General features: G+C 42.8%; 1 protein-coding gene across 4 annotated transcripts in view; it reads left to right on the top strand.

The window, feature by feature from the left end:
- LOC127002010 (hemicentin-1-like) overlaps positions 1-19,397 on the top strand; it is a 251,350-nt gene that overhangs the window by 82,173 nt on the left and 149,780 nt on the right. For all 4 annotated transcript variants that reach the window (XR_007755636.1, XM_050867330.1, XM_050867331.1 and 1 more), the window contains exons 41-48: positions 718-839; positions 2,199-2,384; positions 2,886-3,055; positions 8,327-8,475; positions 10,193-10,340; positions 11,493-11,685; positions 13,518-13,707; positions 16,742-16,860. Coding sequence is in view for 3 of the 4 variants with exons in the window: in XM_050867330.1 (XP_050723287.1) it covers positions 718-839; positions 2,199-2,384; positions 2,886-3,055; positions 8,327-8,475; positions 10,193-10,340; positions 11,493-11,685; positions 13,518-13,707; positions 16,742-16,860 (1,277 nt within the window). In the remaining variant the exon portion in view is untranslated. The remainder of the gene's footprint in view (positions 1-717; positions 840-2,198; positions 2,385-2,885; positions 3,056-8,326; positions 8,476-10,192; positions 10,341-11,492; positions 11,686-13,517; positions 13,708-16,741; positions 16,861-19,397) is intronic.

Below are 19,397 nucleotides of genomic sequence, written 5' to 3'. Positions count from 1 at the left end.
AACTCACACAAAAAAGATAAATACAACACTAAACAGATAAAATATAGACAAAAACTTGACTTAATTTTACCGCACCTGTACGGTGGAGAGTTGGCGGCACAACAGGCGGTGTCACACTGTTTACAAGCAACCATGGTTGCCTGTAGCCCCAACGGTTGGTTTCATCCTTCTAAACACTGCCCCTATAAAAGAGTTCAGAAGAGTAACCATCAGAGAGGTCAGTTTTGGGTGGAGAGGTGTCCTGATGACCTCCTCTTGAAAGAGGTCAAGTCATAGGCAGGAGGAAATACAGATAAAGGAAGATTGTTCCAGAGTTTACTGGTGAAAGGCATGAGAGTTAAGATGCTGGTTAACTCTTGCATAAGGGGTTTAGACAGCTTAGAGATGAGCTAGAGTAGAAATTTGAGTGCAGCAGGGCTGGGGGAGGGGGGGAGGCATGCAGTTAGCAAGTTCAGAAGAGTAATCAGCATGAAAATATTGGTTGAAAATAGAGTGAGAGGCAACATTGCAGCAGAGTTTAAGAGATACAAGACTGTCAGTGAGTGGAGGGGAACTGATGAGATGAAGAGCCTTAGACTCCACTCTGTCCATGAGAGCTGTGTGTGTGGAGCCCCCCCAAACACATTAGATGCATAAGTAGGTATATTTAGTATGCCAAAATAGAAGAGACAAAAAATATTTTTAGTGCCGCAGCTCAACTGATATTCCCCCCTGCAGCGGCCCCTCAGCTGGCAGACCTGGACAAGCCCGTGGTGGAGAAGTCTGTGGCCGTGAACCGCTCAGTCGTCATCAGCTGCTACGTTGTGGCCGAGCCGCCGCCGGCAATCCTGTGGCTCAAGGTGCTGCCCTCTGTGTGTTGTGTCTGGAAATATTCTGTTCATCAAGCAGGTGGACAGCTTAACCAATGGCCATTTGTTTAGTATAATCCTGTGGCTCAAGGGGCTGTGTTGTGTCTGGAAATACTTTGCTCCTCATGCGGGCGGACAACTTTACCAACGGACATTTGTTTAGTATAATTTTGTGCTAACCCATCATAACCTGGTTTATTTATTTTATTTAATTTATTTATTTATTTATTTATTTTTTATTTATTTATTTATCCTATGGGGCTGGTAGGCTGTCTTAGTGGGGCCTGGTGGTCGGGCCCCAGCCCATTATGGTGCAGGAATGTGCTTATAGTGATGTAATCCTGCTTGGGGTTTGGTTCCAGGACAGATTTTTCGCCTATTCCCTTTTTACCAAGTCTGAGTAAATATTCACATATTTTATCACTCGCCAGCATATAAAATACAACTTCATCTACGATTTACTCCACCAGTACAATAATACACCTCAGCTGAGATGCCTGTACAGTCACAGGCAACTGGCCCATGCTGTGTGCCTCCCCCCCAGCAGCCTCCAGCAGGACTGCCATGCATCGCTGCAACACTGCTTGTCACTTGTCAGCTCACAATTGTAAACACAGAGTAGACGCTCCATCTCAAGCCCACACGATCCTTCATGTTTCTGCAAGCCGACCCCAGAGTGCCGAGGAAGCAATGAAACTTTTAAAATCTTATACATAATTCAGTTTCCTCCTGCTGTTGCATAATTTTATGAACACACTTCTTAAATGATTATGTCCTGAAGACCACCCATCAACCCGGACTCTAGAAGAAACCGTCCAAGTGAATCAAGAATGAGTTCCGGGGGGCAGCATGAGCCAAGAACAAATGGCGCCACTATAAGAATTGCTTGCGCCATAACGGGTTTAGGCCGACCACCAGGCCCCTGAAGAAAGCCTACTAGCGCTATAGGCGAACACCTTAAAAAAAAAAAAAAAAAAAAAAAATTTACTGAATCAGAATTGATACAGAAAAGAAGAAGTAATAATATATATGTTTGGAGTGTCGTTTAGCTTCACTTCAACAGACAAAAATTCTACCTTGTACTGTGTACAAGTATACAACGGCAACACTCAGGAGTGTTCTGCCGGCACACTTTACAGTTACTCTGCCACACAGCATGAAGTGTTTCCTTTCCCTCGACATGAAAGTAAATCATGTTAGCTACAAACTCATTGATGTATGATATTCTGTTCACCAAACTGTCATGAAGCTCAGGGCACCTGTACATTTACCTTGCTGCCAACAAAATTACTATGTCCATATTCATATCACAAGGATTATTCTTACATCTCTATTTTTTCCATCAATCAGGATGGTGAGCCACTCCTTCCAAGTCCTGGTGGGAGTGCAAACCTTGACCACCACGACCGCCACCTGAGGCTGCTGCGGGCCCAGCCGGGCGACAGCGGCAACTACACCTGCCAGGCCACCAACCCCGCCGGCACCACCACCCTCACCACCCTGCTGGCCGTCCTCACGCCCCCAGCCTGGAACCCGGTGTGTGTCTCGCAGCAACACCCCCAAAATACACTAATAGAAATCTTCCTTTAGTTCAATTTTTTTATGAGTTGCATCTCAGAAAAATATTTAAATCTGTAGGCCTGATGAATTAAAGAGAAAAATAAAATAAATGACACTCAGCTTCATGGATGAGGATACTCTGAAGGCTAATAGTCTTTATCACACAACAGAAATACAAAGATAAGTTAAATAAGGTATAGGAGTGGCAGAAAAATCACACCAAGCTTAAGAGAGTTCCCCACAAAGAGAGGCTGTCACCTAGAGCTGCCCACCTTGCTTGTTATCTGCACCAGCTTGCTCCCTCACCAGACCTTCCCTGGAGGGGGCGGCCATGGCAGAAGTGTCTCCAGCTTTCCCTGTTCTGTCACTCCATCTCACCACACTCAGCCTCTTGCCTGCCAATCTCTCTCTAAGACTCGACCACTATTGATCCATTTCACTTTTGTAACAGATTTATTGTTTGCATTATTCCCACAGAGGAATGACATGGAGAGGGAGGTCTTGGCTCTGGAAGGGGAGGACCTGGAGCTGGAGTGTGATGTGACGGGCAGCCCCACGCCCTCTGTCCTGTGGCTCAAAGATGGACAGGTGATCAGCCCAGACCTCAGCCAGCTAGATGAGGCAGACAGTGCCAGGGACAGTGCCAGGTACATGATCATGAAGAAAAAGAATCTAGATAGAATATGTCCATTATAAAAGTGCTAGGATTTGAAATATTGTTTCCTGATTTTGATTGCTCATCTCATTTTATTCTTATTATTATAATTATTTGGACATAATTTTGCGATGGGAATTCGCTGCTTGATATTGGTGAAGTAGAAGTTTCCAACTCATATTTCCACATTAGAGTATGTTAATCTAATCATTCTATAATAAAAGGCACTCATGCATTTCTATGCTGTCAGCTGTGCTGTTCAGTGCCTACACTTGCAGTGCACCCAGAGACACTTGCTATTTTAAGGTTTGTCAGGCTTTTTGACCCAACTGGACATTGATGTATTGTATCTTAAAAGCCCAAAGAAATCCCACCTCTGTTGTTCTGAGGAATGTAAGAGCTGTCCATATTACAGCACTAATGCAAAAGTTACTTGGCAGCTTTAACTTAAAAAAAATTATGTGTTGTAAAAAGACCCAGTATTTGAGGAATATGAAGAAGTAGATCTTACATTAACTTTTCCCAACAAGCACTTGAATCTGGGCCCTCTGAGAAGCAAGGTAGACTTTTCTACAAAAGGACAATCTCAGGTCATGAACATTTTAACCAGTAACGCCACCAATTGAACAACTGTGCCCCATAGGCATTAACCTCTTCGTTGCCGACTCCGTGATCCCCATGCTTCCCCCCGCCACCCCTCCCATACCGATTCTTTTGCGCGCTTCTCCTAATTTCGTGGGGTTAGTTTATATTTATCCTTACACCCATATTTAGTCATTGATGTATTTTTTTCATGTGTTCTGATAGATTTTGTTCACGAGATGTATACTATTTAAATCAAAAGTCCAAAGCACTCACGTCATTCCTTGGTACATCAGGATGAACACCAGAAAAATCTTCAGTTAGGGCAGGAACAGTGCCAGGACGATGATCGGCAAAGGGATCAGCCATGAATGTAAAGGAGTGTGGGGGTGTGTGGAGTGTGGGGCTGAGTGGTGTTTCTTCATCGTCACCATTCACATCACTCATTTTCCTCGTCACTACTCACCTCACTGTCATTCTCTGGCAAATAGCCTTCATCCGAGTCACTTATGAAGCCTTCTGATTGAGTTTGATTATCATTTGACCCTTGTAAGTCACCTTCAAGAGTCATATCGCGTTCAAAATCACTCGGACGGAGAAAAAGACGCCATGATGTGACACGTTTCAATCACACACTGCCCGCCACCACCCCCAGGCTTCACATCTTAACCCCCAGGCCAATGTCCCCAATGTCCTTGAAACACAAGGTGCCAACTAGTCAATTTGTCACTATCTCACAAAAAACATACAAACCCCCAAAAATGAAGTCCTGTGTACAGTGGCGTTCCTAGAGCATTTGGTACCCGGGGCGGAGCATAATTTTGCACCCCACCACCCCCAGAGCCCTCCATTACCAGAGTTCCGACAACTCTGAGGCAGGCGCCATGTTGACTCCCAGCGCTACCTTGCCCGCCCAGCTGCCTGTTTTACCCCATTAAGCTGTATTTACACTAATAAATAAATTTATTATTGTAAATTCATAAATTCATTAGTGTAAATACAGCTTAATGGTGTAAAACAGGGCAGCGCGGGGCGGGCAAGGGAGCGCGGCTGGGAGTCAACATGGCGCCTGCCTCGGAGTTGTCGGAACTCTGGTAATAGAGGGCTCTTACCTCCCCAGTTTTGATCTGGACAAAGGCAGCATCTCCTTGCGAATTTTTCTTGGCCAAATATCCACCTAACGTTTGCTGCTGTGGCCTAATCGTCCTAGTTTGATGGCCAATGGTCAAAACGTCCGTGACCAAAATGTCCTACATTCAGCTGCTACACGGTTCTACTCCTTGGTTCTACTTTTGACGCGGGTGGTCAGTCACGGGTGAGGTAGCCCATGCTTAAAACTTGATGTAATGACAAACAGTTACTACATGCGGTCAGACAGCAATCGAGCCGCCACTCCTGCCACCGTCACAGCCTTATACTAGCAAAATGTTGAGGCTCCTTCACCCCGCTATGTCATACTTATCTGTGTGGTATCACAAGGCAGTGAAGCAGTGGTTCTTAACCTTTTTCAATGTACGCACCCCTTTCATATCAGCTGTCATTTCTCTCACCCCAGAACTGCTGCATAAAAAAGCAAAAATATAAACTCGATGCCCACAAAACCACTTCATTAGGAAATTATCTCCGTACTGATGTATATGATCTCCTTAGGAAACACTACCGGCAATTTCCTGAAAGTCCTTTCCTGTCCCAGCAAAAAAAAAAAAAAAAAAAAAAAAATTATAATTTTTTTTTTTTCCTTTAAATTTTCACAGGCATCCTGACACCCTTTAGGAAGTGGCCTAGCACCCCCTAGGGGTGCGAGCACCCCTAATTAAGAACCATTGCATTAAAGGCACACACGCCACGCCGCAACAACGCACTTCCCCCAGCCAGCCCTCGCCTCCATCCTGCCAGCCCTCGTGCACACAGCCAGCCCCCGCCCCTAGCAGTCTTGTGTCTTATGATTTATGCACTAAATGATTACCATGTACACACGACTCCTACCTTACAGCACGCGTTCACAATTACAGCCGCAGATCTGCCTCCAGTGTGCATGGTGCGCCAGGTGCGGTACTCAAGCCTCCATGACGTGGCGGCCATTTGCACCAGCTGACTCGCTGCTCTACATGTATAGCACGCACGTGCCTATTTTTTTTTTTTTTTTTTTTATTCGTGGTTTTCAATGCCCTGCCTTAATTTATTAGGTTATTATTATTTTCCGTATATTTTGCTTAATATTCAGGGTAGACATATTTAGGGACAGCCACTGAAAAGCTGAAAAAAAATTGCCAGGCCACCTTTTGTTGGGAACCTGGTGGGGTACGTCTTCATACATGACACCCCAGGCCCCCGCCCCCTCCTTTAGCTACCCCACTGATTATCCATTAAACGAGCCGGGATGGCACCCCCTTCAAGCTGTCACCCGGGGCGGACCGCCCCCCCCGCCCCCCCCTTAGTACGCCACTGCCTGTGTATCGTCTATGAGCGATGATGTATGGATGTACTTCATCAGTTCCTTAGACAAAATTTTATATGAAGTACTATGGTATGCCATCAGTAATCAAGGGGTTAAGGAACAAAAAAGAAAACTTGAAAGCACATCATTTAAAGGACAATTATTTCATTAAGAGATTTTCTATTCTCTTTTTCTATTACTCTCTCGGTCCCACACGTCCTCTGTGTATCGAAACACGTGAGAAATTAATCACAACAAGGAGAGGGTATTCCCCGGCTGCCTGGGGTTGAACCTGCGACCAGCGTGACGGGAGAGCCACTCCTTACTGAGTCGGCCGAAGAGGTACCCCATTCGCTGAATGGGTTATTTGAGGCTCACTCATCAGGCCGTCGCTGCACTACAATTATACTCAAGTTCCATGGGTCAGCATGGGATGGCATCGGCATAATTTCAGAAGCACCATCACGCTACATTTCTCACCTCAAGTGTCCCTCAGTTTCTTCAGTGTTAAGGCTGCAAACACAGTGATTTGCATTAATAGGGACATGGCTGGTATTGGGGACCTCACAGCTTCCCAAGAGGACCAAGGAGAAGGCCAGGATGTGTCAGAATACATCCTACATATATAGTAGTTCAAGCAAGCAGAAATTCAACTCAACACATTCAGTTCTCCGTCAGCTGCCACTCACTTTGATAGGAATTAGTTGGTAAAGCGTAGAAATGTGGTTAGTGTTATCAAGACACCTCTCCTCCTGAAATTGACCTCTCTTTCGGCCACTCGTCTGAACTCTTTTTACAGGGGCAGTGTATAGCAGCCTTTTTCTTCACTTACTTTTTCTGCCCTTTAGCTCCTTCCATTACTGTAAAAAAATGTGTTGAAATGTGGTTAGTGTTGAAGAGGAGAGTATCAGGACACCTCTCCTCCTGAAATTGACCTCTCTTTCGGCCACTCTTCTGAACTCTTTTATGTAGGGGCAGTGTTTAGCAGACTTTTTTTTCACTTATTTTTTTCTGCCCTTGAGCCACTTCCATTACTGTCAAAAAATGTGTAGAAATGTGGTTAGTGTTGAAGAGGAGAGTATCGGGACACCTCTCCTCCTGAAATTGACCTCTCTTTTGGCCACCCTTCTAAACTCTTTTATGTAGGGGCAGTGTTTAGCAGACTTTTTTTCTTCTTATTTTTCCCCTTTAGCTGCTTCCATTACTGTAAAAAAATGTGTAGAAATGTGGTTACTGTTGAAGACGAGAGTATCAGGACACCTCTCCTCCCGAAATTGACCTCTCTTTCGGCCACTCTTTTGAACTCTTGATACAGGGGCAGTGTTTAGCAGACTTTTTTTTCTTCTCATTATTATATATTTTGCCCCTGAGCTGCTTCCTTAACTGTAAAAAAGAAAATAAATACAATCTCCTCTCCTAATGTCTCTCCTTGTCAGACTGTTGAGGGCGACACATCTTGGGGAGAGAGACAGCGGCCAGTTATTACCAGCCTTTTTTTCTCACTATTATTATTTTTGTGCCCTTGAGCTGCTTCCCTTACTATAAAAAAGAAAATAATAATAATAATAATAAAATCTCTGACCATCACCAGGCAGGTAGTCCAGGATAAGATTGGTAGGTTGAAGTCAAACAAATCGCTAGGCCCAGAAGAAATATTCCCACGTGTCCTGAAAGAATGCAAGGAGGTCCTCAGTGGTTCACTTACCGATATCTTCTCTCCTAATGTTTTTTCCGTCAGGCTTATGAGGGTGACACATCTTGGGGAGGGGGACAGCGGCCAGTGATTAGCAGCCTTTTTTTCTTGCTATTATTTTCTTGTGCCCTTGAGCTGCTTTCCTTACAATAAAAAAAAGAAAATAATAATAATAATAATGAAATCTCCTAATGTTTTTCCGTCAGGCTGTTGAGGGTGACACATCTTGGGGAAGGAGACAGCGGCCAGTGATTAGCAGCCTTTTATTTTCTCATTACTATTTTTTGTGCCCTTGAGCTGCTTCCCTTACTATAAAAAATAATAATAATAATAATAATAATAATAATAATAATAATAATAATAATAATAATAAAATCTCTCCTTATGTGTTTCTGTTAGGCTGTTGAGGATGTCACATCTTGGGGAGGGAGACAGTGGCCACGATTAGCATTTTTTTATATTTTCTCATTATTATTTTTTTTGACCTTGAGTTGTTTCCCTTAACATAAAAAATAATAATAATAAAATCTCTCCTAATGTTTTTCCGTTAGCCTGCTGAGGGTGACACATCTTGGGGAGGGGGACAGCAGCCAGTACGTGTGTGTGGCCACCAACGCCGCCGGCACCACCAAGCACGAGTTCCAGGTGACGGTGCTGTCCCCGCCCTTCCTCACCTACCAGCCTCTGACCAACCACACAGGTGACTCACTTCTTCTCTAAGTGAATACAATAATACCTTGTTTTATGAGTGTTTGATTTACGAGTGTTTGATTTACAAGCAAGAAAACTCACTAAAAATGCCTTGGTTTATGAGTGCTTTGCTTTACGAGTGTTTGATTTACAAGCAAGAAAACTCACTAAAAATGCCTTGGTTTATGAGTGTTTGATTTACAAGCAAGAAAACTCACTAAAAATGCCTTGGTTTATGAGTGCCTTGCTTTACGAATGTTTGATTTACAAGCAAGAAAACTCACTAAAAATGCCTTGGTTTATGAGTGTTTGATTTACAAGCAAGAAAACTCACTAAAAATGCCTTGGTTTATGAGTGCTTTGCTTTACGAGTGTTTGATTTACAAGCAAGAAAATTCACTAAAAATGCCTTGGTTTATGAGTGCTTTGCTTTACGAGTGTTTGATTTACAAGCAAGAAAATTCACTAAAAATGCCTTGATTTATGAGTGCTTTGGTTTATGAGTGTTTGATTTACAAGCAAGAAAACTCACTAAAAATGCCTTGGTTTATGAGTGCTTTGCTTTACGAGTGTTTGATTTACAAGCAAGAAAACTCACTAAAAATGCCTTGGTTTATGAGTGCCTTGCTTTACGAGTGTTTGATTTACAAGCAAGAAAACTCACTAAAAATGCCTTGGTTTATGAGTGTTTGATTTACAAGCAAGAAAACTCACTAAAAATGCCTTGGTTTATGAGTGCTTTGCTTTACGAGTGTTTGATTTACAAGCAAGAAAATTCACTAAAAATGCCTTGGTTTATGAGTGTTTGATTTACAAGCAAGAAAAATTCACTAAAAATGCCTTGGTTTATGAGTGTTTGATTTACAAGCAAGAAAATTCACTAAAAATGCCTTGGTTTATGAGTGTTTGATTTACAAGCAAGAAAAATTTACTAAAAATGCCTTGGTTTATGAGTGTTTGATTTACAAGCAAGAAAAATTCACTAAAAATGCCTTACTTTACGAGTGTTTGATTTACAAGCAAGAAAAATTCACTAAAAATGCCTTGGTTTATGAGTGCCTTACTTTACGAGTGTTTGATTTACAAGCAAGAAAAATTCACTAAAAATGCCTTGGTTTATGAGTGCCTTACTTTACGAGTGTTTGATTTACAAGCAAGAAAAATTCACTAAAAATGCCTTGGTTTATGAGTGCTTTGCTTTATGAGTGTTTGATTTACAAGCAAGAAAACTCACTAAAAATGCCTTGGTTTATGAGTGCCTTGCTTTATGAGTGTTTGATTTACAAGCAAGAAAACTCACTAAAAATGCCTTGGTTTATGAGCAGTGAGTTGGTGTATGAGCATCCTGTTTGTACAAGTCGAAGATGTGAGACTGGGTTCTCTTTGTTCGCTGCAAGATGAGAGCGCTCAGAGCGGAAAACAATGGGGATGGGTTCTCAGTCCGCATTGTACATTCGCAGAGGTAGCATCCGTGCGCTCGTGTCCGCTTACGTTTGTGCTCTAGTGTGTGATCTATGTGTTTTCAGCATTACAGTGTGCATTCGTTTTGGGTGTAAGTTTTTGATTAGTGAGCAAAATTGTGGAATATATTAATTTTATAAACCGAGGTATGACTGTAAATGCTTGCCGGCAGTTATTACTTGCATATGGTAAGCAAGATCATTATTAACTCATTCATGGTATATTTCTCACCTTGAAGTTTAGATAGTTTTTTTTTTTTCTTCCAGTGTTTCTGAACCATCCTGTGTCTCTCGAGTGTCCTGTTGACGGCCACCCAAAGCCTGACATCCAGTGGCAGATCAACGGCCTCCCTGTGCTGGCCTCGGGGAAGTACATGCAGCTCTCATCCACAAAGGCACAGCTGCACATCCTCAGGTAATGGAGCACAGGCAACACTAGTAGAATTGAGCATTTGGTAACATGTAAAAGTTGTCTTCATTTAAAAGTTTAACCCCCCGCCTCTATATCGGGGAAGTACATGCAGCTCTCGGCCACAAAGGCACAGCTTCGCATTCTCAGGTAATGGAGCACAGGCAACACTTGTAGAATTGAGCATTTGGTAACATGTAAAAGTTGTCTTCATTTAAAAGTTTAACCCCCCGCCTCTATATCGGGGAAGTACATGCAGCTCTTGGCCACAAAGGCAAAGCTTCGCATCCTCAGGTAATGGAGCACAGGCAGCAGTAATGGAGTGAAGCATTTGGGAACGAATTTACATATTTTCGTAAAAGACATACCTATTCATTTAAAAGTTTATTCCCTGCCTCTGTATCAGGGAAGTACATGCATCTCTCGGCCACAAAGGCACAGCTTCACATCCTCAGGTAATGGAGCACAGGCAACACTAGTAGAGTTAAGCATTTGGTGACTAATGTACGTATGCATGTAAAAGTTGCCTTCATTCAATAGTTTACTTTCTGTTTCTGTATTGTAGTGGTTAACTCACCCAGCTACAAGTCTTTGAGCTTGACCCTGAGTTTGGTCTGGGCAGTCAGTGCACAGCCATGGCAGTTTCTCATCTGATTTTGTTAATTAGGGTCGGGCTCATGTTATCGTAGACCTGCTTGCCATTATAATTGATTTGTGGTTTAATATTGTTTTGTTCACACTGCGTGCAAATCACACTGTATGGTCTCCTACCATTTTATGGCCATTCTGTGCCTCCAGTCAGTATAATGAATTAGGAAAACAATTCTTAATCCGGTAGCAGTGACGGGCCAAATTTGTGGCTTTACCGTGTACCAGCGACAGGCAAATTTTTGCCATGATATAAAGCCCCCAAAATAGATGATGCATATACTGATCACAAATATGTTGATATATATTATGAAATGGTTTGCGTGAGTGATGATGTTTTCTCATTTTTCTCGCTTAGAGGGGCCTTTAAGAAACATGATCCCCGCAGCTACTGGGTTAATATTTTTTTTAAATGATAAATCATTTCTTCTTAAAGTGTTAGATTCAATTATTATAATTTTTCATTTTCTATTATTATTTTTTCATTACTCTTCATTCTTCTTCTTGTAGAGTGCTGAGTTCAATGGAGGGCCAAGTGTCCTGTGTGGCCACCAACACTGTGGGCGACCTGATGACCAACCACACGCTGAACGTCCTGACGCCGCCGACCATCACCGCCTCGCCCACCTCAGGGAAGGTCAAGGTGCAGGAGGGGAGGGACCTCTTACTCTCCTGCCACACCAATGGAAAGCCACAGCCACAGGTGAGCCATGTAGCCAGTGAAGAGATGAAGGACATATTTTTAAACATTGCGATGCCCAGCCACACACATTCACCAAGGCTTTCGTAGGAGTTGCGGGCATTTCCTCGGGTGGTTTTATGCCCCTGGTGATAGTTTGACAATGCCTTTGTATCCTGAACATGAAAACACACTCATGAGTACTCTATTAACCACCTTTTTGGCCCTTGGAAATAGTTGATGTGAGAAGTGGAAGTGTTGTGAGTTTTTTTTTTATTTATTTTTTTTTTTTTTTATAGTAAAGGAAGTAACAAGGCCAACAAAAGGAAAGTGTAGAAAAAAAGCCCACTAATTGCTGCTCCCTTAAAAGAGAAAAGTAAAGAGTGGCCAAAAGAGAGGTCAGTTTTTGGTGGAGAGGTGTCCTGATACACTCCTCTAAATACTGACCAAAAGGTTAAAAATTGTAAACAAAAATGGCAAAAATTAAGCAAAGAAAAACTGGATATCTGATTTTTTGTTTTGCCTGTTTGTGTTCGTATGCATTGCCAACAGAAACACTTTCATCCCCTCTTATCTAAAATTTTACCTGGCGCAACATTTGGAAATTGAATGTCGGAAAAAGAAAAAAATGTCGAAAATTGAACATCGGAAAAAAAAAAAACTTATTTTGTAGCATATAATGCACTCTGGCGTATACCACGCACCCTAAACTTTAAGACTACAATTCTGGATAAAAATATTCCGTGCTTAAAATGCTTAGAAATATGTACGGTTAAGCAAGACTGATGATGTACAATTTCCTGAAATTTTTGTTAACCCCTGAAGGGCGGGGGTGTACCGTGAAATAGGTTCTCCTCGTACGGCAATGTTCTGACATTCTCCTGGAAATTGGTCACTTTCCATTATCAATTTTATGGCTCTACCTAAGCCAGTAGCTTTAGATTTATAAGCATTCGCTTAATTCATCCTTCCTCTTCAGCCTGCCTCAAACTCGAAGTCTCTACGTCATGTGGTGTTTTCGTGGTGATCTGATGAAGCCCAGTAACTTTTAGGTCGGAGCAAGCCTGTGTTGGCAGACGCCCTCCCCTCCACGCACTCGACCTTGCTACAAACCCCCTTCATTACCCTCATGTTCTCAACTTGATAATGCTGAAGGGTGGTGGGAGGGACCTGAGTATCACTTCCACCATCACCGTAATGAGATTGATCTACAGGATGGTCACCAAACTGAGGTTGCACAATAAAGGGGCTCAGCCTTCCTGATAAGACGAAGGGTTGGAGTTCAATGTTGTTGATGTCACTGTCTTCACCACTAACACAGCTTTCAAAGCTTGAAAAAGCCACTTTCAGCTCTCTCCCAACTGCACTCACATTGAGAGTTCTTTTGGGAGCAAGAGGAGTTTTATAAGGAGTCAAGGACACTCGGGCGTGGATTCAAACGCAGAAAATACGAAAAACTCTCCTGATGTTGTTACAGTCACGGAAACACTGAGGATGGCACGGAGAAGTTGTGTGGCAGCCTAGGAATCACGCTGACCCATAAAACCCCACGCAGACTTCAAAATTACAGTGGAAAAAGGCAGACCCCCTCCCAAAAAAAAATCAAAATTCGTACCTTTGGCGTATATCACGCAGGGATAACTTTCTGGGATTTTTTAATTGAGACAGGTGCGCATTATACACCACAAAATGCGGTATGTTGAAAATCGAATGTTAAAAAAAAAAAAGTCGAAAATTGAATGTCGGAAAAAAATGTTGAAAACTGAATGTCAGAAAAAAATGTCATAATTGAACGTCAGGAAAAAAATATATGATTCCTACTTTCCATTTCTAGTTCTTATTTTCTTTTCTTGAAGGTGGTGTGGCTGGTGGGGGAGGACTGGATGCTGAGTGAGAGTGAGCTGCTGGCCCTGGATCTGGAGCTCCGTGACGCCAACCAGACGCTCATGATTGCAGGCGCCGCTGAGAAGCATGAAGGTCACTACACATGCGTCGTCTCCAACCCTGCCGGCTCTGCTGAGGAAACGTTCTTTGTGCAGGTCTTAGGTGAGTGTTTGTGATTATTGTATTGTTTTTTTGGTATGAACTCACTTTTTTTTTTTTTTTACAGTAAACAGCTTGGGCAAAAAAAAAAAAAAAAAAAAGATGAATATAAAGCCTGCAAATCACTGCTTCCATAAAAAGAGTTAAGAGGAGTGGCCAAAAGAGAGGTCAATTTCAGGAGGAGAAGTGTCCTGATACCCTCCTCTTGAAAGAGTTCAAGTTGTAGGCAGGAGGGAATACAGATTGTTCCAGAGTTTACCAGTGTGAGGGATGAAAGAGTGAAGATGCTGGTTAACTCTTACATAAGGGATTTGGACAGTATAGGGATGAAAGAGTGAAGATGCTGGTTAACTCCTACATAAGGGATTTGGACAGTATAGGGAGGAAAGAGTGAAGATGCTGGTTAACTCTTGCATAAGGGATTTGGACAGCATAGGGATGAAAGAGTGAAGATGCTGGTTAACTCCTACATAAGGAATTTGGACATTATGGGGAGGAAAGTGAAGATGCTGGTTAACTCTTGCATAAGGGATTTGGACAGCATAGGGATGAAAGAGTGAAGATGCTGGTTAACTCCTACATAAGGGATTTGGACAGTATAGGGATGAAAGAGTGAAGATGCTGGTTAACTCCTACATTAGGGATTTGGACAATATAGGGATGAAAGAGTGAAGATGCTGGTTAACTCTTTCATATGGGATTTGGACAGTATAGGGATGAAAGAGTGAAGATGCTGGTTAACTCTTGCATAAGGGATTTGGACAGTATAGGGGTGAAAGAGTGAAGATGCTGGTTAACTCTTGCATAAGGGATTTGGACAGCATAGGGATGAAAGAGTGAAGATGCTGGTTAACTCCTACATAAGGGATTTGGACATTATAGGGAGGAAAGTGAAGATTCTGGTTAACTCTTGCATAAGGGATTTGGACAGCATAGGGATGAAAGAGTGAAGATGCTGGTTAACTCCTACATAAGGGATTTGGACAGTATAGGGATGAAAGAGTGAAGATGTTGGTTAACTCCTACATAAGGGATTTGGACAGTATAGGGATGAAAGAGTGAAGATGCTGGTTAACTCTTTCATAAGGGATTTGGACAGTATAGGGATGAAAGACTGAAGATGCTGGTTAACTCTTGCATAAGGGATTTGGACAGTATAGGGATGAAAGACTGAAGATGCTGGTTAACTCTTGTGTAAGTGATTTGGACAGTATAGGGATGAAAGAATGAAGATGCTGGTTAACTCTTGCATAAGGGATTTGGACAGTATAGGGATGAAAGAGTGAAGATGCTGGTTAACTCTTTCATATGGGATTTGGACAGTATAGGGATGAAAGAGTGAAGATGCTGGTTAACTCTTGCATAAGGGATTTGGACAGTATAGGGATGAAAGAGTGAAGATGCTGGTTAACTCTTGCATAAGGGATTTGGACAGTATAGGGATGAAAGAATGAAGATGCTGGTTAACTCTTGCATAAGGGATTTGGACAGTATAGGGATGAAAGAGTGAAGATGCTGGTTAACTCTTTCATATGGGATTTGGACAGTATAGGGATGAAAGAGTGAAGATGCTGGTTAACTCTTGCATAAGGGATTTGGACAGTATAGGGATGAAAGAGTGAAGATGCTGGTTAACTCTTGCATAAGGGATTTGGACAGTATAGGGATGAAAGAGTGAAGATGCTGGTTAAGTCTTGTGTAAGGGATTTGGACAGTATAGGGATGAGCTTGAGTAGAAAGTCATGTGCAGTGGGGCCGTGGGAGGGGGGAGGCTTTGTTCTAATAGGTTCATGCAGCATGTTGAGGATGAGTAGTGTGGTTTATGTTCTATTATATGTAGATGCCATTTCTTTCACTTTTGGAAATATCTATGTATATTAACCCCTTCAGACCCGGAGATACATTTTGTTCATTCACTCCAATGGCAGGGAGTCGGCCAGGTTGAAGGAGGTAACTAGCTGTGGAAATAACTGTCATTGAGCATTACCATACATTTACTTTTAACCCCTTGACTGAGGATTTCCTACAAGAAGACATCACCAAGCTACAGGAGTGGAGCAATACAATTCAATGAAGAAAAATGTAAAGTGAAGCACCTTGGGAGGGGATATCCAGCACACCAATACCACATGGGAAACACTCCACTACCCACCACAGAGGTAGAGAAAGACCTGGGAGTGTATGTTACCAGGCTACCAGTGAAGGGATATCCAGCACACCAATACCACATGGGAAACACTCCACTATCCACCTGGGACTATATGTGACCAGGCTACCAGTGAAGGCCAAATCCATGCTAATCGCAGCGGACGCGTTAAAATTGATCATCACGCTCACAACTTGCCCGAAAATGAATCAGATAGTGTCATTTCTCGATTTTTGGAGAATACTTAGCCTATTGTTCATCCGAGGCCAATGACACTTTATGCGTCTTTGATGTTTCCAGACAACATTTTGTGAATGACGTGAAATGCATTCTTGGGACTGAGGAGGTTAATGTTTTGGATCACTTTTCAGCATTTTTTGTATATGAAGTACACTTCTGATGTTTCTTGAGCAACAGAAGTGTACAGTCAAGGGTCACATTTAACTGGGTCAGGATGGTACTCCAGAGTGACAAAATTAAAATGCTTAAAAAAAAAAAGATTCCACAATTCAAACAGAGAAATACCAACAGCAGGATGCCTTGACACCTTGCTCGGTATTATAAGACACTTTCGCTTCTCACATTAACTATTTCTAAAAGTCAAAGAATGGATCAATCAGGTTCTAATGAGTGCTTTTTTAGGTTCATGGCACAGGAGAAGGGTCAAACTACCACCAGCGTCATAAAACTACTCCTGGAAATGCCCACAACTACGAAAGCCATGTCAAATAGGGGAACAACTTGGGCGACGAAATGTTTAGTGATACGGCCCATTGGCATCAAGGTTTGGTTTTGGAGGGAGATCAGTGCAGTCCTGTGTGTGTGTGTGTGTGTGTGTGTGTGTGTGTGTGTGTGTGTGTGTGTGTCTTCCCTCTGGTTGTTGTCTTGCAGTTCCTCCGGTGATTGAGCAGCCAGAGGGCGGCACAAGTCTGAGGGTGTTGCAGAGCTCGTCGGCCACACTGTCCTGCTTCGTGGAGGCGCGACCCAGGGCTGCCATCACCTGGTCCAAGGTATGCAGTGTTGGCTGTAGAAGGAAAATGGTGGAAGGAAGGAAGGAAGGAAGGAAGAGAAAGAAAAGTATGTAAGGAAGGAGAAAAAAGTAGAGGAGGAAGAAGGAAAGGAAGGAAGGAAGAGAAAGACAATAAGTATGTAAGGCAAGAAAAAAGAGTAAGGGAGGAAGAAGAAAAGGAAGAAGAAGCAAAGAGTGTGTGTGTATTTACCTATTTGTATTTAGCTATTTGTAGTCTACAGGGCCTCAGCTAAGCTCTAATAGTCCCGTCCCCATATCTACATTCATCCAGCCTTTCCTTCATTTGGTGGACACTGCTCACCTCCACCACCTCTTCCCCCAAGCTGTTCCAAGTGTTAACACTTCTATGTGGAAAACTATACTTTTTCAAGTCACTCAAACAAGTTCCTCTATTAACCCTTTCCATCCATGACGCAGACGTCGGCGTCACAGTATGGAGAGGGTCAAGGGGAAATGGAAGAGGATTAAGAGGTTTAGAAGATGACTAACCCTTTCCATAAGGTGATGCCATCGGACACCGCCATTGCTGTCACCGGAGTGAAGGGGTTAAGTTTCTTTCCATGTCCTCTCAGCCCCCGAGTTCTCGCAGTTGAGGAGAGATCATCTCTATCCACCTCATCAAACTTATTTACCAACTTATACAGTGTGATCAGCTCTCCTCTCTCCCTTCTTTGTTCCAGTGTCATCAAGTCCATCTCCTTCAATCTGTCTTCACACGTCATATTCGAGAGTTCTGGGACCATTTTAGTTGCAATTCTCTGTATTCTTTCCAACTTTCTGATATCCTTCTTTTTGTGAGGTGACCACACAACTGCAGCATATTCAAGTTTTGGTCTTATCAGTGTTGTTATTATTTTCTTCATCATTTCTTTGTCCATAAATTGGAATGATACCCTTATATTTTGCATCATCCTGTAGGTTTCTCCAAACAGCTTGTTTATATGCTTTTCTGGGGATAGTGTGTCTTGCATCGTTACTCCCAAATCTTTTTCTTCATGTACCACCTTTAAGTTTTCTTCTCCCATCATGTATGTTTTCCTTGGTCTTTTTTTACTTTTCCCCATTTCCATAACATGACATTTGTTTGCATTAAATTCCATCTCCCATAACTGGCTCCATCTGTACACTCCATCCAGGTGTTTTTGCAGTTCTTCATAGTCTTCCTTCATCCTCACTTTTTTATTAACTTTGCATCATCTGCAAAAAGGCTCATATAACATTTTAACATTTCATACCCTCCAGCATATCATTTATATATATTATGAACATTATTGGTGCCAGAACTGCAGTATTATATGTTGCTGCACTTCAGTTGGGAGGGTTTGACTTAGCTGTTTAGTGTTTCATTGTGGTTGAAGTGGTACAAAGCCTTACCATTGCTGTGGGAGTCTGTTGATGATCAATTAACCCGGTAGCAGTGACGGGCCAAATTTGTGGCTTTACCGCATACCATCACAAATGCGTTGATACATATAATATAATGGTTTGCGTGAGTGATGATTTTTTCTCATAAATTCGCTTAGAGGGGCTTTTAAGAAACATGATCTCCACAGCTACCTGGTTAAGCATGCTCATAGCTTCACAGAAATTAATCAATCAATCAATGGGGGCATACGCTGGGGGGCGCGTCGCCTCGCCCACCCTATGATGCCAAGCCCGGGGGTCCCTCCGGGCGAGTCTCCACGCAGACCCCCTTCCCAACCCGAGTACCTCACGGCAGGATTTATCGACTTGCTCAATCCACGAACTCTGTGGGCGTCCCCTCGGCCTCCCTCATTCAGGATTGTCTCATACAGAGACAACCCGATGAGCAGGATCAGCTTCTGGAAAACGTGCCACGTGCCCATATAGCCGGAGTTGGCGTTGACGGACTGTGCAGGTAATATATGTGGAATCAGTCTCACAGAGTAGTCGTCGGTTTGACACAAAGTCATTCCAGTGATATCCCATGATTCTGCGTAGACACTTATTACCAAAGGCATCAATCCACCTCTCCAAGTCTCCATTTAGTGTCCATGTCTCACAACCATAGAGTAAGACAGGGAGCACAAGGGACTTGAAGATCCGGATCTTTGTCCTTCTGCACAGGTATCGACAACGCCATATACTCGTGTTGAGCGAGTCCATAACACTGTGGGCCAGACCAATCCGCCATAAGACTTCCTGGCCTGTGGTTTATCATCACTGTTTATATGTCAAAAAGTGCATAAGAGTGAGAAAAAAGCAAAATGAAAAAGTGTGAATAAGGGTGCAGCAAGGTGACAATTCAGCAGCATTACAGTGGTATATTTACTGTTCATCATGACCCAGTTTACAATCTTTTGACCTTCCTTACACAGCAGCACACCAGGACCTGGGCAGTGGTATACATTCTTGTGACTGGTGTTGTTATGACCTTCCTTACACAGCAGCACACCAGGACCAAGGCAGTGGTATACATTCTTGTGACTGGTGTTTGTTATAACCTTCCTTACACAGCAGCACACCAGGACCAAGGCAGTGGTATACATTCTTATG

This window comes from Eriocheir sinensis, chromosome 22, assembly GCF_024679095.1.
Source record: "Eriocheir sinensis breed Jianghai 21 chromosome 22, ASM2467909v1, whole genome shotgun sequence".
NCBI classification, from domain to species: domain Eukaryota; kingdom Metazoa; phylum Arthropoda; class Malacostraca; order Decapoda; family Varunidae; genus Eriocheir; species Eriocheir sinensis.
Note: the sequence above shows the minus strand (reverse complement) of the source record. Positions and strands in the feature narration are given on the sequence as shown.